The sequence below is a fragment of the Schistocerca serialis genome, chromosome 1 (assembly GCF_023864345.2).
Source record: "Schistocerca serialis cubense isolate TAMUIC-IGC-003099 chromosome 1, iqSchSeri2.2, whole genome shotgun sequence".
Classification (NCBI taxonomy): Eukaryota; Metazoa; Arthropoda; class Insecta; order Orthoptera; family Acrididae; genus Schistocerca; species Schistocerca serialis.
The window spans coordinates 847,121,091-847,144,096 of record NC_064638.1 but is presented as its reverse complement, the minus strand read 5'-3'; the positions used below and the strand labels follow the sequence as shown (position 1 = coordinate 847,144,096).

The following is a 23,006-nucleotide window of genomic DNA, read 5'->3' as shown; positions in this document are numbered from 1 at the left end:
AGGAACATGGACCAATGAGTAGCGACATTACAGCATATTTTCTACGTGCATCTTCAATGATCGATAACAGACATAATGTAACTGTTTTACGTTCTTCCATTTCCGCAAATAGTGTGGTTTACACTCACTTATAGCCGACGACTACCGCTGGAGAACGCTGCGGTCGAAAATCACTTTGAGGAGCACGTTCCGTATGATGTAACAGCTCATTTCTGAGTATGCACCAGCCTTGTTGGAAACTACGTTTGCGATGTTTCGCGTTGAGAGCCAGCTCCCGCGTGAAGACAGCATTAGTGTTCCTCGAATTAACAGCCTCATCTCCGACATGGACATCTGTTTGAAAAACGGTATCAGGGTACAGCTAAAATAACAGATGATTCCATACAAAATTTATAGGATTGTTACCATCTTGTTGGGAGTCTAAATAAGACCTTCTTAATAACAGCTGAAACGTATATTACCACTAATAACAAGGCGTGCAATTAACTTTGAGATCAATTTTGTGAAAGCAGACAAGGGTAGTATACATTCTTAAAATTGTATCAGTCGAACTGACCCCTTGGAGCATCAGCACTGTCGCGACTGAAATGCACATAATGTCACTACTCCCTAGTAACTTCGCCGTCCGTTCTAATTTATGCGACAGCAACTAAATGGAGCCGTCAGATTTGACCATGGAGAGATTGTTCCTCGTCGTTCTCGTTCCCTTGACATGGCCGTGGCCATGACCCCTAACCTGGAGCGGGTAAACCAAGAGAAGCCCTGTGCCACGACTCGTCGTGATTCGCCAGAAATGAAGCGCAGTCAGGCACAAATTGTCTCCGCCGGAGCGCTGATGCGACCTGAGCAAACGACTCTGGAAACAGTGCCGGCCGAAGCGCTTCCCACCGCCGCAGATCCTTCAGAGATCACCAACGTTCTGGCAACAAAACGAGCAGATAGCAGGATTGCTTTCCTGCAACGCCATGGATCTATAAAAGAAACGTTAAGGTTTGGCGACTCTTTTAAATAGACAATGTTGACGAGGAAGGAACTAATTTGGACAGAGATGGGGAAGACATATCGCCGCTGCCTTCTTACCGGGAATATCCCAAAAATTGCCTTAAGTGATTTCGGGAAAGGTGGCATTTTGAACCTAGCTGCTCTCGATTACGAGTCTATTGTATTAACTAAAGCGCTCTGTTCTGGCGTGTTTATCCTTAAAAGTAAATTTTTTGTTTCCACTGAAACTGTTGATGCGATACTTCTCTCACCATTTCAGTTGATCTGCAGAAGGCTGAGAACGTTCATACATGAAACAGCGGTTCCTACTTCTTTCCACTTACTGGATGGACTACATGTTCGATTACTCGTCAATTTCTTTCTCTGGCACTTCTTCCAGAACATTGTAACAACCTGTTTCTATACATAAAAGAAGTGTAATGTTACTGGTATCAACGGCCTTAATTACAGCACCGTTTCAGCATGAACACCGAACAAAAGAAATTACAGGTGGTAATTTTGCAATGTATAACCTTGCATATTTGTATTTAACACGCCATTTCTTCTGGTACACATTAATTAGCTATTCAGTTTCACATTGGTAACAACCTCCCTTTAGATTACCACTGCCATATTATCTTCGACCTCCAGTGCGTTTTTGTAATCTTTTTGTTTTTATTTCTGTAACGGACAGACAAGGGAAGTAGTGTGCAATACAGAAAGCTACCGGAGTTATTCTTTGGTATGAAGCTCGCAACTAGAGAGATATGCAGCTTAAGAACAAAGAGTCGTACCTCTGACAACAGGAACGTCTCAAGCGGGTACCGAACAATCCTTCCAGTCCTACCAAGACATCAAGAATACCGAAGCAGTTGATGTAATTTGGACGTATATTTGAATCTACGTTAATGCAACTCGGAATGCAACTACGTCTCCTGGAGCCGTCTGTAAAATTACTCAGCTACATGTTACATCATAATGTATATAGTGACGACTTTATTGAACAAAAGATGCAGATTCGACATCTCTTGGCGTACTAGTTGTTCACTATTTTTCACTGTACAACGTTTTTATGCCTCAACCGTTCCTTTGCGAAAGGATGTTTGCAGTAGAAACGTCCGTATTTTTCTTTGGCAATCTCGCAGATAGTCATCAGGAACTCTGGAAGCTTAGATTCTTATACGGGAAGAAAAGCGAAAATTCTTTGATTTTATGTGAGACAAAAGTTTTCATTTCCGCAGTAGTTCCCAAGGTATTCCCAAGAACGCAGAACTTCCCACTGTTAGCGGGAATTAAGTTCCCATTATGCTCATTTCCTCTGTGAACGCAGATTGTCCTTAGTATAAATTCGGCGTCTTTCACTTTCTACGTTGTATGGAGGAGAGAGGGGTGGACAGTCACATATATATTAGTCAGAGTCACAAATAGTACAACAATGTGTCAATGCCCAAAATGAAACTGTCTTTTGAATGTGTCTTAATTCGCATGTTTATATTTCGTAATTTCTTCCTCTCATGTAACTCAAATATATCAATTCTTTCGGGTCTTCCTAATCTCTATTATTTTTTTCTTTTTCAGCAAAAATGAGGGCACTACTCGCCTTAGTAGTTTGGTTAACGCTAGCGACAACAAACGTGAGTACTTTTGACAATTTATAAATAATTTTTCACAGTGTCGGCTGTTTTCATAGTAGGCCTATCAGCATTCAATTTTATTTTCATTCTCCTGTTTCGTGTGGAATGTTCCTACGGATAAATGAAAACAGCCAACACTGTGACTATTTTATAGTTTGCGTGTGCAATAGATGTAGCAAGTGTAATCATAGTGTTCAATTCGTGACGGTGTTTTTACATTAGTTTAAATTATTCAGGTAAACGGATCAATAAACGTGTATCGGCTTCAGTTTTATGGCTTCACAAATTATTGTGTTGCGATACACGAAATGGTGATGTTGTTGACTCTGGTGAATATGAAAATGAATAAGAGGTTTACATCAATAATGTATACGAAATAGAGAGAGAACGAGTGTTTCGAGACGTACTGTTCTTTCTGACAGTATCCTCCAAATATATTAATTCTAAGGCGTTTCCGTTCTACATAGTAGTTTGAAAAACATCAGCGAAAAGTTCAATCGACACATTACAAAGTTGACATTCCTAGAAGATACCATCACTTCTAAATGTTCACTTTTATTTGCCACTGGAGCATTTCTTCTTATGTCACTTACTCACAGCTTTTACAAAGAAACAAGAAAAAAAGTGATCCTATTCCTCCAACACAGGCTAAGATGCAATTTATGTACAGTAGTAACTAATAGGAAAACACTAGTGGAAATAAACATTAATAAAGACATACACAGTGTTACTTCCATAGATTATTAGAGAACGAGGAACATAAAATAGAAATTGCACTATATACTATTGTTAATGTCATGGACTTTTAATTTTAATTTGCTGTCACGCGAAACCCCTACAAATGTATAGCGATCACTAACTTCTACAAACTAGCACTAGACTCTATTATTATGCTCTAATCTAATTTTGGTCTGCTCTCAGACTACAAGCAATACAGACTCCCCGCTGTCCTACTGAAATGCATGATCCACTATAGAAATCTGTGTCTTATAATATACAATGGGTTTTGCGCGATTTGCATAATTTTGTTTCATTTGGACTTAAAATTCTTTTTGTGTTCCTGCACACAAGATTTCATATTATGAATATTATTATAAAAACGTATTTTTAATGTGAGTTGCAAAAAAAATCGAAGAAAAAGAAGCTGACAAGAGATAAAAATAAAAGAGAGATACAGTCATGACTGATAGTGTTTCTGCTATCAGTCAGAACTTTTATGTACAATTTAATAGTTATTGTGCTAACACCTGTTGCATGTTATAATAATCTGATAGTTATAATACAAAATCTAGGTAGTTCGATAAATAAAGACATAGCTCTATGATAAATGTTTTTGTTCTTGATTTTTATGGCTTGTGGCCATATTTTAAGACATTATTATTATGTTGATTTCTTGTTCAGTACAAATTTTGCAGTTGATTTTAAACTAACTTTCCAATAAGCTAGAGGCCTGGAATCTTAAACATCACTCAAAACTTAATGACAATATAATATTAATTCGCTGTCTTGTCGCTCTGTTTGTTAGAGTGGGGTAGGGGTGAAAAAAAATTGGCAACCTCTGGCATCTAGGCTGCCCTGCACGACAAGTGTGTTTTGCAAGTAGTAGCAGAATCTGTTTCAGAGGGTATGCATGAGGACAGGCATGGCTCACAGAGGGAGGTGCAGGAGATGTGTACTGTGAAGGGGGAAGATGAGACAGAGAGAGGAGGAGGAGGAGGAGGAGGAGGAAACAAAGAGAGAGAGGGGGTGGACACGATGGATAGAGAAGAGGAGGAGAAGGAGATGAACAGAAGGGAAGGAGAAAATGGACAAGGAGGGAGGAGGATGATATGGACAGAGAGAGGCGGAGGAGAAGGTGTGTGCAATATATGTAATGTACAGACATACACATACAAGGTGAAAGCCACAGGATTAAACCTAATAGTGAAATATGAATCTTGTAAAAAGTCATATATAATTAATTGTTTGATTATTTTTAGGAAAATAACAACTACACAATTTATTTTTATTTAAGGTAGGCAAAGCTTGATACGATAATTCCTGAGGATACCTTATATCTATCGTTAAAGAAACTGCGTGTTTTTCTCACCAGACGCTGTTCACTTTATTAAAGTAAAGCATCATCAGTTGTTTATAAGTAAAGATATTTACAGTCTGATTTGTTTTTAAGATCGGAAAACAGTTCGTCAACAATTTGGTAGTCTCTGCCTACGGTAATTTCTACTTGATTTTTCCCCAATGTCAGGAAATGCTATCTGCTTGCACGAAATAGAAGACGTGCCAGCAGAGGGCATTTCCTAATGTAGGCGGAAAACCAAGCAGAAATTACCATAACTTGGTAATGAATTGTTTTCCGATCTTAAAAAGAAATCAGATTGTAAATATCTTTAATTACAGACCATTGATGATGCTTTACTCCAATGAAGCGAAAAGCATCTACTGAGAAAAACAGGCACTTTCTTGTAGTTGTAACGACAGATCAAAAATACCCTCAAGAATTGGAAAGGAACTACGGACAATATGGTCACACAAGAGAAGGATCTAACTGATGCGGTAAGTTGGTTCAAATGAACGTAGGATGGAAAAACTACAGAGAAATGACATGAGTTGTACACGATAGACGAGCGTGAAATGACGCATCAAAACGTTCTTTCTATGTATGATTGCAACAACAACAATAACCTCAACAGAGGTTTGCAAAGGTCTATGTGGGTGATGAAGTAAATTTCCCACTGGAAACTTGTAGAACAGAAGTCTTTTTAGATTGCTCAAGGTTCCGTGATAGTGAGTGGGTGTAAAAGCGGTACATGTAGCGCTAAGCGAGTTCCGATAGGCGCGATAGCAAGTGCAGGGGTGTGTGAGTGGGCGGCCAGGTGGCAGAAGTGGGTCAGCGACAGGCCGGCCCGGGCTGGGTGTGGCCGCAAGCCACCAGCCTTCACACACGCCCTGCCCTGCAGACAGGCAGGCGGCCCGCGGCCTCCACAGACTTGTCGCTGCCAAACTCAGCCAGAGCCCGCCCAGCAGACCAGTTTTCCTTCTGGCCGGCGACAAAAGACAAAAAACAAAGGCTCTGCTGGACCTGTACGTTAAATGCTTATTAGTGTAACCACTGTTATCCTGCGAATTGCACGACTTGGCGTTTCTGAACGTAATGGTTACTGTTACTGTAGACGTCACTTAACTGAACCACGGTAATTTTGCAATGCTGAACAAGCATACGACTTTCAAGATTATTCACATCAGCTGTTAGGGAAAGAAAGGAGGGTAAGGGTGTATCATTGCTTTGACAACGACATCATTGGAGGCAGAATACATGATTGTATAGAGGAAGTATGGGTAATGAAATCAGCCGTGGCCTTTCCGAAGGCTCTATCCCTGCATCGATTTAGGGATACTGCGGAAAACTTAAAATTGCAAGGTTACTTTCATCTATGGCACATAAAAGTAGATGAAATCTGTGACTCTACAGATTTTATAACCACCACTCTTAAATGTTTCATTCACTTTTTAATAAAAATATTTACTCTCGCAACAAGAGCAGCATGCTGCCGTCTACTAATTACACATTATCTTGCCATATTACTTTCTTCATTAAGTGCGGTCTGCTCACTGTGATCTAAAGACCAACAATTAATACTTTTTACAAGGCTCACATTCAGTGCAACCCGTTCATATAGCTTACCGTGCAGCGCCCAGGATCACGAGGCTGGGAGGCGAGCAAGACCCTGATTTAAAATATGCGGCTCAGTAACAACCGTTGGTATAGTACACCTGTAGCCTGAGTGCGGCCTTAGGTGTTTTTCCACGCTCGTTAAAGTGAATGATAGATTGGTCCGTTACCTCAACCTCAGAAAATAGGATGCACGAACGATTAACTAACGATCGAGTGGACAGGAAGGGTATCTAGCTACAAACTTGAAATTAAAGAAAAGAAATAGTTGCTAAAAGAACTATAAATCAAACTTGACTGTCAGGCTCTGTTTCGTTATCATGAGACTAATGGACCCAGTATGACGAAATAAATACTAGGAAAGAACGATATGATATACATTCTGTGAAATAAACCATAACTTACATCCATCGCGAATAAACATTCCAGCTTCTGGTACATAGAGAAAAAAAAACGAAACAAAACAAAAATATCGCCTCTGCATCCACACAGCTATGTTTATCGCGGAACACACACTGAAGTCAAAGATGATTGGATATAACGTTAAGATTTTATACGTGAACACAGATTTTATTAAATCACAGTCTACAACAAATGGTATCGAAACTCGATAGGCCGAGTTACTTCACGCCAGCCGCCTGGAGCGCTAGCATCGCTACAGCTGTTATAAAGTTTTGACAGTTGCAGCGATGCTAGCGTTCAAGCGGCTGGTGTGTGATAACAGAAGAATGGAGTGATATAAACGGTGGACCTGCTATTTGCAGTGACATTACTTCCATTTTTCCTGTCATTAAAGGTGGCGTTGACTTGTCCAATACGAAAATGAAAATGTAGTCAAAGAAGTAGAAAAAGTAGTCAAGATATAATGGTGAAACAGCAGTGCAATGTAATTAACATATACGGTTCACAGTAGCAGAGTTTGATCGCATCACCGAAAACCTTTGAAGACGGGAAATGAATTCTGATCTGAGTTGTTTAAGTTCAAAAGGAACTGATTACACGTATTTCCGCGTGCTTTCTGAATTCTACGCTTTGCGCCTATTGTACTTCCTTTCACAAGCTTCTTTGCTAATTTCATACATATTTTAACAAATTCAGAACTAGGTGCGTTTCTTTACAATCTTGGAGATATTTTTATTGCTGCTACAATTTATAGCGGGACAATTAACTCCGAAATACGATTTCATTTGCCTTTTGAACCTGCTTCTACACTCCATATATATACAATTCACAATCGTTTCACAGTGTATTTATACGATTACATGCTAGCCGCTTGGCAGCGCTGCAGTTTCGGTTGCTGGAGTTCCGCGACTTTCCGTCATAGACTGTAATTATACTCCACTCACAATACGATAACAGTTTATAAAATGTAAATACTTTCTATTCTTTTCTATTCTCAAGTATAATATCGTAACAGAAATGAAACAAATGCACAATGAAAATATTTTATACTTCTTTACTTGACAAGGATGGAAGTCGCGCAAATATAAGTATTGAAATTACAAGATCCGAATCACATGTACACATATATGGTAATTTACTTGAAGAAATTGCATTAATCACGAAGTACAAGCTACAACTCACAATTAAGTGTCTAGCAGAGGGTTCATGGAACCACGTTCAAACCATTTCTTTGGCGTTCCAGCCTCGACCAGCGCACGGGAAAAACGAACAATTAAATCGTTCCGTGTGAGCACTGATTTTTCTTATTTTATTGTCATGATCATTCCTCCATATTTAGGTGGGCACCAACAAAATATTGTCACACTCTGGGGAGAAGGCATATGACTGAAGTTTCATGAGATGTTTCTGCCGCAAAGGAAAATGCCTTTGCTTTAATGATTGCCATCCCAATTCCCAAATCATAGCCGTTGTTATGATCCCTTCTGAAACTGCAATAAGTCTGTTTAATGTAGCAAAACTCGGTTCACTTCCAGAGCATACTCAGTGGGCACTAAGAAAGTTACAGTTTCGCCTGTAATTTAGTTAAACGATGCCAGAAACATTCTTACTCATAATTTTGCCTTTATAGCACACATGTTTATCGTCATATTACGTCTCTCACATTGCTTCTTTCAAACACTAGAGAGAGAGCTTTTCGCCAGACACAAGACAGCTCTAGATACAATGTAAGTAGTTGTTTTGATGCATAAACCCTGGTAATTTGTGGTTGTTGTGCACAGTTACGAAATAAAGCAAAGAATGCTTAAATACCGTGTGGTGTCTAACGGAAAACTGAAGCCAGTATCTAGGAACGGCGTGAGACGAAGACAAATGAGACTACTACAAAGCCAAAATTACATCAGGTCTATTACCAGACTCGTTTCAGGTAATAAAAAAGTTACCCCGATTGTTAGAGTTTCCAACGATAGTCCACTGAAATAAACCAAAATGCGTTCGCATGAATTATGTTGCAGTAACTGCAGTCGTAAAAGTAGCCATAACTATTCAGTATCTTAGTCTTCCAGTTTCATTACTAGGACATAATGGGTTTTGTTTTTGCTTTTTAGTTGGCAGTTAATGAAGCCATAAGGCACACAATGTCGTGTACGAAAGAGCTTGGGCCATATACTGGAGTATCAATCAGTCTTCCTGATGATGGGGTTTGGAAACCAGGAAATATCTAGTGAAAACAACAACAAATGTGAGCCGTTATAGGAATTCATTTTAACCTAAAAAAAATCAGTTAGAGACAAAAAAGAATGCACGATACGATTAAGAACGACAGTAACTAAGGCTCGTAAATGAGGCTCGGACTAAGATGCGAACAGAAGCGGACGAGGGCTGTTTTCTCTGCGGTGATTCACATGCTTCTTGCTGTCGGGTAGATGCGGTTACGAAGACTAATTCACAGAAGCGCATCTTCTTGGCCGCGTGTGGTTATTCTGCCGTTTCTGCGTGGCCTCTCTGCGGTCAAAAGCGCCTGCTGAATTTCTCCACGGAGATGGGATTACGACAGTTAATGGACCTGTGAACTAATATGCCGCAGTGAATGGGACCGCGCCTGCAGCCGGCTTCCTCTGAAAGTAGGCTACCGGAAAGAATGTGAATGCGGTGTAGGGTGCCCCACTTCTCCCCAGACGCACAAAGAGCCGCGGGGCAACTTTAGGGAGTTAGTAGGCTACCCACTCTCACTTGGAAGATTACAAACACAACTCTACCGCACTCTTGTGTTGCCTGAAGCATTTACTATAAACGTCGTATTTATAATGCTGCGTACATAAGGTATAAAAAGACAGTGAATTGGCGGAGCTGTCATTTTCACTCAGGCGATTCATGTGAAGGGGTCTGCGACGTGATAATGGCCGCACGACGGGAATTAACAGTCTCTGAACGCGGAATAGTAGTTGGAGCTAGAAGCGTGGTATATTCCATTTCGGAAACCTTAAAAGTATTCAATATTCTGAGATTCACAGTGTCAAGAATGTGCCGAGAATACCTAATTTGGCGTTACCTTTCGCCACGGACAATGCAAGGCTTTCACGTAACGATCGAGAGCAGTGGTGTTTGCGTAGAGTTGTTAGTGCTGATAGACAAGCAACACTGCGAGAACTAACAGCAGAAATTAACGTGGGACAAACGACGAACGTATCCATTAGGGCAGTGCAGCGAAATTTGGAGTTAATGGGCTATGGGAGCATACGACCGACACGAGTGCCTTTTCTAACCGCTCATCACCATATCGGTTCGATCCTAGTCTACTGCGAACCCGTGGCTTGGTCAGAAGAGTCCTGATTTCAGTTCGTAAGAGTTGATGTCAGGGTTCGAGTGTGGTTCAGACTCCACGAAGTCATGAACACAAGTTGTTCAAATGTTCAAATGTATATGAATTCCAAAGGAACCAAACTGCTGAGGTCATCGGTCCCTATACTTACACACTACTTAAGCTAACTTATACTAAGAACGACACACAAACCCATGCCCGAGGGAGGACTCGAACCTCGGTGGAAGGGGCCGCGCAATCCGTGACCTGACGCCTCAAACCGCGCGGCTGCCGTATATCAACATATAACACAAGTTGTCAACAAGAGACTGTATACGCTGGTGTTGGCTCTATAATGGTACGGTCTGCGTTTACATGGGTTGGAATGGGTCCTCTGCTGCAACTGAACAGATCGTTGACTGAAAATGGCTATGTTCGATTACTTGGAGACAATTTTCAGCCATTCATGGCCATCACGCCCCCAAACAACGGCGGAATTTTTATGGGAGACAACGCGCATGTCACCGGGCCATAACTGTTCGCGACTGGTTCGAGAAAATGATTGGGTGACTCATATCGTCCGACATGAATCCAATCGAACCCTTATGGGACGTCATCGGGAGGTCAGTTCGTGCAAAAAATCCTGCAGTGGCAACACCGTTGCAATTACGCACGGCTTAACGTTTCCGCAGGAGACTCCAACGACTTGTTGAATCCTTGTTACTTCGAGTTACTGCGCTACGCCGGGTAAATGGAGGTCAGACACGATATTACGAGGTTTCCCACGACTTTTGTCATCTCATTGCAACTAACTTCAAGGGAAGATCAACGCAGGCGGCCGGCCGCGGTGGTCTCGCGGTTCTAGGCGCGCAGTCAGGAACCACGCGACTGCTACGGTCGCAGGTTCGAATCCTGCCTCGGGAATGGATGTGTGTGATGTCCTTAGGTTAGATAGGTTTAACTAGTTCTAAGTTCTAGGGGACTGATGACCTAAGATGTTAAGTCCCATAGCGCTCAGAGCCAACGCAGGCGATAACGGGAGCTACAGTTGTAGTAACTTTAGTGTTCGAATTTTAATATCGTCACAAATTTCATCTTCATTTTACATGCATATTCCCTTCTTTGCTGACTCTCCAAAAAGCTAACTTCTGATCACTCTTTCAATCCTTATTTTTTTCTGTGGGCCAAAGACACAATGATCAAATTTATAACGTTTTTTTCCAGAGCATAGCTTAGTTTGATATTCTATCCGTGCTTTTTATTTATTTATTAATTTTTTTGGCAAGAGAGAGATGCAAACTATGGGAACATGGCGCTGCATTAGTAAGCAATGATACAAAATTTATGCATGAGATATTCCTGAATTTGTAAGATTTACAGAAGTCTCGGCACTAGGCGTTACTCTTTGGTAACGGATAACCCGAAAGTATATAAATTTGAAATTTTATGTACCGATTTTTATAATGTACCATACCCTATCGAGTGCAACATAGACATCAGATGGCTTTCCGGAATTGTATAGTTCGTGCCTCATCTGACTGAAGGCAACAATATTAAGCGGTAGACTCAATAAAATGAAAAATAGAAAAGAAATGAAAGGTAGATTAGATTTTAACGTCCCATCGAAGTCGCAGCCATTAGAGACTAAGCACAAGCACATTTGGACGAGGATGCGTGTCTCTCTAGAACGAATAACCCGTGAATCTGCCGTATGTGATTTCGACAAATCACAAATGTCTAAACTAAGTGGAATTGAACCCTCCTCCTATTGAATACAAGTCTTCACTGGGTGGTAAAAATATTACATAAATGACTTGCCTCTCGCTGGCTTTTATTTATCTCAGAGTTGACGATATTGTTACTTCTGAATCTGTCGGCTATACAGTTTGTCGACTCGTACACCGGTTAGTAAACGTGCTTTGTCTGACCAGTACTGTCAAGGGGAGAAGGTTGCTAGTCCGACGAGTAACACTCTGAGTAGCTAATTATGCTGCATCATTTCATAAAATGTTGTCATTTCTCCTGTAGCGCCAACATCCATTGTTTTCTTCATTGGAACCGAAAATGTGTCAGAATTCTTCCCCATGATCTCCGATAGGGTACAAAAGGTCTAATTACAACTACGACAGCGGCTGGAATGTCTGGACTGAACGCGTGCTGCGTTTGTCTGCAGCACTCAGATGGCGTTGGCAGTCTGGACCGTGCGCAGAGTGAAAGTGCTATGCTACACCGATACTGTTCAACTCGAAAATATCGAGCTGTTCTGTCGATATTGTCTGAACGGAGTGTAGCGGCTCGAGGCGTGGCACAAGTAGAGCCGCTAACGGGACTGAGCAAAAGTGAAACCGCTGCCGCGCAGTCGCGCCTGATTGATTCCAAAGCCGCTGTCACTTATGCGCAGCTGTTCGCTTCAGTCATTGACAAATATTAAAAAGAACAGAGGGCCAAGTACGAAACCCGTCGGTACATCATGTTCTAGTGCCATTTCGAAAGACGTCGTCCCTGGATACAAATACTATGCCGCCTGTCTCTTAGACACGATGACAGAGTCTCAAAAGCGACACACTTTATACCGTGATTTAAGTTTTATTTAATTTACTCCAAAGTGGCTCCGACAAACGCAGTAACAGTTCCTTCGAAATGTCACATTTGGTTGCTTCTTCTATCCATACACGTATAAGATGATGCTACGACAGTAAAATTTAATGCAATCACTTTTATACACGGAGGGGAGAAAGAGAAAGAAAGGTAGATTAGGGCTTAGCATTCTGTCGACGACTGGATCATTAGAAAAGCAGAAAGTAGCGTAGGGAAAAAAGACGAAGGAAACCGATCGTGCCCTTTAAAGGAAATCAGCCTGGGTGTCGACTTATACAATTTAAGGAAATCTTAGAAAACCTAAAACCAGAGACCGGACTTTGATTTGAACAGTCGTTCTCGCCAATTCGAGCCCAGAGTCTCTTTCAATGCGCCACTCTTTCAGCGAAAGAGGGAGCGGGAGAGGGATGGAGGATGGGGGGGAGGGGGGGGAGAGCAGCAGTATCGAAGCAGATGTAGCCTTCTGAAAATTGCCCGGTGAGAAGACGCGGCACTGTGTCACATGTTAAATGCTTTTTGATGAGATATTGATGTGTAGACGGAGTTGTGAGATATCATTCAACATCAAGGTCAAATACTAAAGTCTCCTCGTTGAAAGTATGGCGAGAGGGAAACTATGACGCATTGAACCTTCAAGAACGGTAACTCTAAAGGCCAAAACTATCTTCTACTACTGGGAAGGATATGCAGTAGTCATTCACTATTTATTACCCGTTACCAGTTTCGAGTGTTTCCGCCCCCATCTATGGAAGGTACACGTTCAGTTTATTATATAAAAGAAATAGTAGGTCTAACATTTGTTCTCAGCACTCACATTTTCTTCTCCCTTTTTGAAATCTTGGATACCGGTACCAATGGTTAAATTTCATGGCGAGTGCCACTTCTTTAGGTTTATTTTACACTTCACTGCGTTCGCGTTTCGCTAACAGTGTTTATGAAAGGAAGAAGAAAGTGCGAGTGTTGAGAACAGATACCAGAGCTGCTATCTATTTTCTGTAATAAACTAAATGTGCAGTTTCCGTAGATAGCAAGTTTTATGTATAAATAGTGAATGGTTGCAGCATATTCTTCCTCTCTAATATACGACACAGTCACGGTGTTCCTTCTGCATAGAACGCTACATAGGTCAAGCGTCAAACTACCGAGGACGACGGATCCTGAAATACGACTGCTACGCAGAAAGTTTCGGAGACCTCACTACGGAAAGTGATCGATTTACCCCTCATTGCTTTTTTATTGAGGAAGCCGCGTCCGTTTCCCTGAAGGGCTGTGGGTGAGCGTATCCGCCAGAATTTCTTTTCGTTTCAGACTCTCCGCTACAGAGCTTAAACCGCAGCGGTCACGCTTTCTTCCAAATCATAACGAGCTCCAGCAACAATCCACAGCAGTGTACACCGTAGCGCATGGCGAGCAGTTGCTACCCGCCGAACTTCGCCGTCAGCAGCAGACGGAGTAAAATATATCGGACGGTCGTTTGGGACGCGACATCATACTAAGAACTGCATGAAATCTCTTAGAATTTTCTGGTGTATGAAATTAAAACCATCTTTTTTCCCCTCTTTTTCCATTGCTGCAACAGACCACATCTCAAGCAAGGGAAGTGACTCCACAAAGCAGGCTGTCCGAGAATTCCTCCTTCATTCATTCCTTGAAAGAGGTGGAGGAAGCCTAGCGCCATTTTTCCTCTTTGATTATACGTTGGAGGGCGTTTCTGATTATTTTCTTTCGAATCCCTGCTGTTTCAGTGACGGTCGTCGACATTTAACGTCAACAGCCAAATCTAAACAAAGAACGCAAACTATATCTCTTCGATCTCCGTTTTACATTAATGTCATTTTACCCAAAGAACCAATCTCGTGTTTCCAAACATTCTACGTAACTTATCACGTGACGCCTTAGAAACGCCTTCGAGCGATACATGACCATTGGAGAGTGTCAGTGTTGATGTACCAATGAGATAAACGAAACTCTTGACAACGATGCAATCTACGTCCATATCTTAGAGGTCATCATGTCTGCTTGCAATGCGGACAACCCCGTTCATTTCCTTGTACTACCAGGATTTTTTTCTTTCTGGGGGGATTGAAACAGGGCCCAACCGGCCTAACGACAGAGTGATGTGATCTCTCTGACTCTCCAAACACAGACGGCGTTGGCCTAGGTCGACACGGCGTCTCATCAGCACGTCACGGTCCTCAGGTTTTCATTGGGGAGATAATCACATTTTTTGTATGAAAACGTACTGTGTGTACTTTCAGACATGTCCGAAAGAACAGACACCACGCATTGATGTAACTGATACACCTCGATGGGCTATTAATGCACAACCATCAGTGCAGATGCACATTTACGTGCGAATTCCAGCGGGAATCTAAAATTAGCGACCACGGAGGATGTGGACGGGGCTACGGATAAGCAGTAGCGTTAGGTGGGAAGGTGAGGCAGCCGATGAGCTTGCCGCGGTAGTCCGCACATTTGCGATAAACACAGTGTCCGGATGGCACAATAGTTAACGTAATTCCCCAGTAAGCTGGAGACCCCGGGCTCGAGTCCGGCACACATTTTCACTCGTAGTCGCCGATTCCACATAAATTCCCGATGCTGCCTTGCCATTGCTGTCATTTCTGCTCCTTCCACCTTCAACTTACAAAAAATCAAATGGCTCTAAGCACTATGGGACTTAACATCTGAGGTCATCAGTCCCCTAGACTTAGAACAACTTAAACCTAACTAACCTAAGGACATCCCACACATCCATGCCCGAGGCAGGATTCGAACTTGGGTAGCAGCAGCGCGGTTGCGGACTGAAGCGCGTAGAGCCGCTCGGTCACAGCAGCCGGCTTCAATTTACATAGAGATGTTTTTTTTTTTTTGTTGTTGTTGGCTGATAATAATATGGAGCACTTTACAATGATAGAAGAAACTCGACAAAACAGTTTTAGATTATTACATGATTCAGACAGACACCAATCCGCCCGCTTAGCTTAGAGGTCAGCGGCTCTGGCTGCTGTGAAGAGGACTCAGTTTCGATACCCGGTACTGCCATGGAGTTTCGCTTGGTGGAAGGTCTAGAAGAGATGGCACTCAGCCTCGTCTTGCTGGTGGAGGAGCTACTTGATTGAGAACTAGTGGCTCCAAAGTCAAGGAAGGCGATAACGACCAGCAGAGCGGTGTGCTGACCATATGTCCCTCCATCGCGCAAACTAATAACGCCATTGGCAGCAGATGACACGGCGATCGTTCGGTCCCAAGTGGCCCGAACAGGCAAAAACGCGTTTTTCACTTCGCAGAGAAACAGCACCTCCGTATCCTCGAGAGTAGGCGAAGTTTTTTTAGGACTATATTGCATCCTTTTGCTTAATGTGACGACATTAAGAGAACCAATAAGACATTGTGACTCGCTCAGAATATAAAATTGTTTAGTGGCGTCAAGCAAACGTTGGGACGACGGTCACTTCCTCGCGGCCACGCTGTTGCACGTTTGTCGACGCAGGGTTGACCAAAGGAGGAGACACAGGCGCAGATGGAGACGGCGACTATAAATAGCCGCACCGCCAGCCGCCAGCCGCAGACCGGTTTGCGGTCCGGCAGGAGGCTGCAGAACAAACGCGCCGGCCGCCACGCTGATGGCGGAATCTCGCAGCGGTCAGGGTGACGCCAAACCTTGTTGCCACACAGCACAAAAAATTAACAGTCCGTTAACTTTTCTCACACTAAATAAATGAAACAGGACCGAAGACAAAGATTTAGTCTCACTCCTGCATTGTTCAATCCGCACATCGTGAATGAAATGAACGATATCAACGAAAAGACTCCCTGGATGATTGCTGTCCTCTGTGAAAGTGAGAAAGAATTGCAGGAGCTGTCGAATGTAATGAACACAGTGAGCACAGAATATGGATTGAGAAGTAGCAAGAATGATTTTAGTGACAAGTCTGACATCAGAATTGAGGAGCATATGGTAGAAAAGGCAGAGAGATTTTTCTCACTCGGATGCTTAATAATGCATGACGAGCGAAGCAAGAACAAGCAGCAGACTAGTTCAGGCAAAGGCAGCATCTCTCGCATTATTTTGCGAAAGAAATTGCCAAGAATGTACATCCGGAACACAGAATTGTACGGAAGTGGATCGTGTACTGTGGGAAAATCGGAAGGAAATAGAACCGATTTTTTGTACTGTTGTGTTGGTGGAGGATGCTGAAGTCTAGGTGGTCTAATTAAATAAGAAATTAGAATGTTCTATGCAGAATCGGCGAGTAAATGAATATGTGGAAACGCGAACTGAGAGAAGGACATCTCTTATGATATCAGGGAATTACTTCTGTAGTACTGGAAGGAGCAGTAGAGGGCAAGAATTGTAGGGGAAGATTGTAATACATATCGTTTATCTAACAAACAACTGCGAAACTAGGTGTAAGCTGACGAGCTTGGTATAGGAGAGTAAAATGTGAAATCCCAGCAGCCGTCGTCAAACCACTCTGAAGACCAATTTTAAATAAACAAACAAAGAAAATATCATTGTTTTCCTTTTTATTTTTATGTTTTATATCATACAATTATACCATCATTTCAGAATGCGGTAACCTATTTCGACCAGCCATTGATCATCTTCAGACTAAAGGCAAACGCTGCAAGCTGTGATAAAACGTTCCTATTGCATTGTCAATATTATGTAAAGGACTCTACGAGTTATAAGATCAGAATAACATTGTCTCCAAGTATCGAAGACGACCCTTCTAAGCCATAATTCACCCTGTACATTGTGTTTCTGCCCAAGCTCAGTTATTGCGTTAGACTATGAGAAGTATTGCACGTGCATGCACATTTCAGTGCACACTTTGGCGCGAGTGGCACCGCATTACTGGCGAGACACGAGGAGAAAGCAGTTTCTCGCGGACGCGTTGTAAAACAGAAGACGGACAGCCGTTTGTCGGTTTGAAGACGGTGGGAGCCAGGCTGGAGCCGGCGACGCTCGGCATTCCTGGGACTGCCTCCACGGCCTCACGTCATGCGGCTAGCTGCCAGGTGCAGCGCTGAGGCGGTACCTTCTGCCCTCACAGCACACGCTGATGTTATTGCATCCACATCTATATTATACGAAATACTGTCAAGTGAGCGGCAGTGGGTACTTCTCACTGTACCGGTTATTAGGGCTCTTTCCCGATCCAGTCACGTTAGTCAGTCAGGTTAAGGGTTAAGGTTAGAGCCTCGATGAGGCTCAGTTTTAATTTGCCAGGAAGTTTTGAATAAGCGCAATTCCGCTACAGAGTGAAAATTCATTCTGCAAGCGGACACGTTCAGTCGAATTATCATCACACGAAACTGGACAGTTGTAAGTAACAAAGCAACTAATAGCTCTCTGAATAGCATGAACTGCTCCATGTTATGTGAACCTTGAAGGACTTTTATTGTAGAGATAAATAGTGTTGTATGACGAGATGAATAAGGTCCGCGAATTTCATAAAAGAGCTTTTCATAACAGAAACTACGTAAAATAGCCATGGAAAACACTGTGTCGATAACTTTCACTTGTATTCCAAGTCAGCTGTACAAGAAGTCGCAGATCGTCTCTACAGAATAGGAGTAATTTGATGCTGCAGCTTCATCTTCCCCGGAACCAACAGCGACGGCTGGTACACACGTGAAAGAGCGATATCTGCAAACCTCTCGCTAACACAAGTGGCGTTCCAAGAAAAGGGAAATACCTGGCTGGCAGAAAGCTCCTTTGTTGCACCTCACAAATCAGCTCCAGTTGGCGGCTCTCCCGCGGAGCCGCGGAGGTTGCAAATCCACGCCCTCTGGTCGTAAATAGCTCTGCAGGCAGCTTTCGCACCTTCGGCGAGACGCAGCCTCAGAGGGCCTCCCATCCTCCCCGCCCTCACGTCCAGGGTCCACCCCCGGGGGTCCCGCTCTCTCTCGTAGCCCCCCAGGATACCGCTAATTCCATCTGTTGTTTCATCTACCTGCGTCGCAGTAGGGGCGTCCCTCTTACATACAACAATAAATAGCGAAACTGAAGAGAGAAACATCAAAACAATCGCGATGTACTTGTTTTCTCTACTTCATATTTTTAGAGTTCCGTACCTCAATCGTTAAAAACGGAACACTTACAGGATCACTTTGTTGTCCGTCTTTCTGTCTGTCCGTCCGACTGTTGAAAACCCGTTTTCTCAGGAACGGATTGAAATTTATGTCACATACTGAGGTCTATGTTCCCTTGGTCGGTGTAAAACATCGAAGCTTCTAAGTTAATGCAATCAAAAGATTCAGTCATTTATGTCAGATATTTTAACACTGGCAAACTCACTCGTCGAGACATATATGGTATTTCCCTTTCGTCTAGAATCATTAAATCTGCCAAGAAGCAAGGTTTCACGGTAAAAGTAAAGGACAAATACAAAATTGGTTGATTAGTAATTATATCACACGAAGAAATATTTCTTTCGTCACTTTTTATCAGACGTCAAAGTTGAAATTAAAACAATCAGTAGTTCTTCATTGAGACTGACTGGGTCGCAATGGTAAAACTCAAACATCGGCCAAGGAATGACTTTATTGCTCATACCAGATATCCAGGGGCGATTCACATTCAACTTAGTCTGCGTCATATGAGGAATAAAGTCATTCCTTACGCGATGTTTGACTTTTACCAATGCGATCCAGTCAGCGTGAATAAAGAACTACTGATGATAATAATAATGGTCGCCTGCCTAATGCATCACTTTACGTCACATTTATATTACTGAAATTAAAACATTACTGAAAATCTTGGAATCCCTGGGACCGATATCTTGCCGGTATCAGTATCAATAACAGGCAGAAATGGTTGAGATTCTCGATTCTCGGAATGGATGAGCTGTGTGTATACATACTTACTTTTGTACAGAACCCTCAGTGCGCGAGTCAGAGCCGTACCAGCCCGTTTATTTTTTAATGCTTGTAATAATGAAAGATACCAGAACGAAATTTCCACGTTGCAGTGTAACGTACACGACAATGAAGCTTCTCGAGAGATCGAAATGGAGCGCCGGATCTAATGTGTGTGTTTAACGCCCAGCGTTCTAACAACTCAGCTATCCAGTTTCGCCTTACATTCTGATCAAAACTTCAGTTTGGCAGTCTTTTTCTCCTTTTACACGGCAGCAGCTCTCTACAGAGCTTATAACGATCAACGATTCGTGTTTTAGAAATGTGTTATCAAAGTACTATTTCCCGTTGAACAAATACAAAAATACAAGCTCTTTCTAGCATCCTTTGCTTTCTTCTGCTTGCAGCTAGCTAATCTGTACCTTTTAAAGATATGTATGATAATAATGACATCTTTATATCAAGAACCAATCTAATGTACCATCTCACTAAGAAAAGAAACCAAGGAAATGTTTCTCTCGAAGAATGTGCTAAATATCAGTCACATGAGATGTAGCGTTGTAGGGTGCAGTGTCATCGTGGAAGGTCACAAATATAACATATCTATGTCGAGAAAGTCTGCTTACTACCAAATGGAAACTTTTTGGTGTCTATTATACACTCAGTTTATTGGCACTGCTAACATGTTCTCCGTATGAATCCTAGAGACATCGACGCTAGGGCAGGAGAGGAGCACTTTAATTTACAGTCCGTAGCAGAGAACTGCTAACATAAATGATTATGAATTTCATGTTGAAGCCCATAACTGCTACTCCCTTTGGCGACAGCTGTTCGAAACGTCGTCGATCAGGCGGTTTTTTTTTCTGCAACGGTCATAATCATGAAATTTGGAGACATCGATGCACGAATAGAAGAGGAGCACCGGCAGTATACAATCGATATCTGGGCAAAATACTTCATATGGTACAGACAGTCACTTGTTACTCTCATATTATCATCTTATGAACTGTAGAACTATAACTGGGCAAACATTCCAGAGAGTTGTGTCCGACCTTTCGAAATCTCTAAGCGGTCGTGAACACGAAGTCCATATAATCGAGTTTGGAATGAGGCGTTTCGCTGGAGCAGTGACTAGGCGCAGAAATGCCAGCATGGCGCGGGTCGGGGAACGGGTGGTCCGGGCCCTCGCATGCGAAGTCAATGTCCTGTCGGAATGGCTGCCTCACCGCTGCGTGTGTGCAGGAGTCAACGTCCCCTGGCCGCCGCCACGCAGCGTGTTCCTCCAGCCCAAACCTCTCCATTTCTACACTGCGTCGGCGTGGCTTGGAGGCACAATTACTTAGCATTTGGAACTTAATCCATAGTGTGTACGTGCGGTAAAGGATCAATACAGTTATTCAAATATGGAAGAAATTAAAACATGAGTAAGTTTATAGGCCAGTGTCAATTTGAATAAAATAATTTTGAGTATCCCAGAATGTGACATCGGCAGCCACCTGACAGTCAAAATAGTATACAAGGGGAAGCCGTTATCAGAATCCAGCAGTTATGTGACATCGGCAGCCACCTGACAGTCAAAATAGCATACAAGGGGAAGCCGTTATCAGAATCCAGCAGTTAGGTGCACTGAAGAGGACCGCTCCAAAGCGGTCGAAACGTCGGCATTTTAGATGTTTTCGTGTTCCATAATGACGATGACGCGGTCTAATACCCAAAATGATTTTATTCAGTACAGACTGTGGGCCCCGAAAGTCAGTAAACGAATAATTGCTTATTACAGTAACAAGATTTTGAAGTTCCGTTACTGAGCAACAAACTGAATAAGCCATCTCGTAATGAAATAATACCTCTGTTTTGCCATAGCGACGTTCTCGTTGCTTTCTCACATGAACATATTTTGCTATAAAATCGTTGCGTCGACAATATCATTTTCTTGGTTGTACGTCAGTTCGATCGCTTTTCATGTTTCAAAGCATGTCGGGAACATAGAAATTGCTAGGTAGCACAACGTGTGTTGTGTATTTAACTCGCTGTCCCCTATTAAAGTCCAAACGCCAAAAAGTTGCAAACGAATTGGTAGATATGAGAGAGGGTGGGGGATGGGGGGAGCTAGGACATTTATAGACGTGTCCTCATATGGCGAAAGTGGAAACACGTAATGCACGCAGGAACGTAGTCGAACATGATCGAGCACTTAGGTGATGGACTGGGGGGACGTCCATATTCACCAACGACCATGCAGCAGTTGTCAACCGCGCTGGTGGAGAAGTGGAACGCCCTACCACAAGATCTTCTTAGGGGATGTCCAACTTTCGACCCTCGTCCCTGATGAGATTTGGTAATGTGTGGTCTGACGCCGCACCCATCCCCTCTCACCAGATGTTTGCCCTGTCTTCGGGTGACAATACGTAAAAATGAATTTTTTAAAATTTGTTTTAAACATTAATTGAAACACTTTAATAAAGTAATGTTTTACTTACAAAGTATGTTAAGGAGTGTTTTTAACACGTACTTAAAAACGCTTTGTTTTTAAACATGCCAACCCTGAGTAGTATTTGGACGCACAGGCAGAGACAGACGGACAAAAACGCTCCACGAAAATAGTATTAACTGTTTCGATGAGTCCCTAAAAATTGACATTTTGTTGGTACGTCATGTACACTAAATGTAATTGTACCTTTACTTAATTTGCCGATGAAAGACACCATTGTATGTACTTTCTTGTGAACCGTATGGTTATGTAGCTTTTCAATCTCTTGTTTTATTTGATCACTAAGATTTCTTGTTGGTGAACTTCAGTTTTCCCACGTGTTGAACACAAGAACATCGGGCTGGCGGGTGTTACAGAATATCGCGACCGGCTCACTGACTGACACGCAGTGATTTCGACCAACACTGCAGGGAACTCTCCGAAATGAAATATAACACTGGTGTGGCACTTGTTTCAAATTGGGAAATCCCAGGCGTGTGCACGTGCAAAGCATTCAGTTCAGTTCTCAGAGGCCATAAAAGTTGGAGGGCACTTTAATATTGTCTGTGTTCGAGATTACTTACATAAAACAAAATGTTATCCGTTATAATAATGTATACTTTTTGAATTAAAAACTTGACGTGAGATGTTCATTGCCTTCCCCCTTTAAATGAAATTGGGCGAGATTTTTCCACCCTCCCCCTCCCCCCCCCTCCCCGCCCACATTCTCGGCTGACGTGATTAATGGACTTCCACTTACCAGCCGTGTGTCCGCAGCTTGTGGTCTAGTGGCTGCCGGCACGGTAGCTCAGCGTGTTCGGTCAGTGAGCTGGTTGGCCTCTGTAATAAAAGAAGTGAGTGAAAGGATCAACAACGAACTTCAGCGGATGTCGTGTGATGCACGCTACGACCAAATACAACGAACAAAATAAAAAAAAGTGGCTAGCGTGCTACCCCTGGACCACGGGGTCTCGGGTTCGATTCCCGCCCGGGTTGGGATTTTCTTTGCCCGGGAACTCGGTGTTTGTGTTGTTCTCATCATTTCATGATCATTATCATTCGCGACAGTGGCTAGATTGGACT

At 42.7% G+C, this 23,006-nt stretch overlaps 1 protein-coding gene across 1 annotated transcript in view; it reads left to right on the top strand.

Moving 5' to 3' along the window:
• The window catches only part of LOC126439847 (uncharacterized), a 604,845-nt gene that overhangs the window by 72,439 nt on the left and 509,400 nt on the right, over window positions 1–23,006 (top strand). Inside the window, 1 exon segment of the mRNA XM_050090598.1 lies at window positions 2,560–2,615. Within this exon segment, the coding sequence (XP_049946555.1) occupies window positions 2,560–2,615 (56 nt within the window).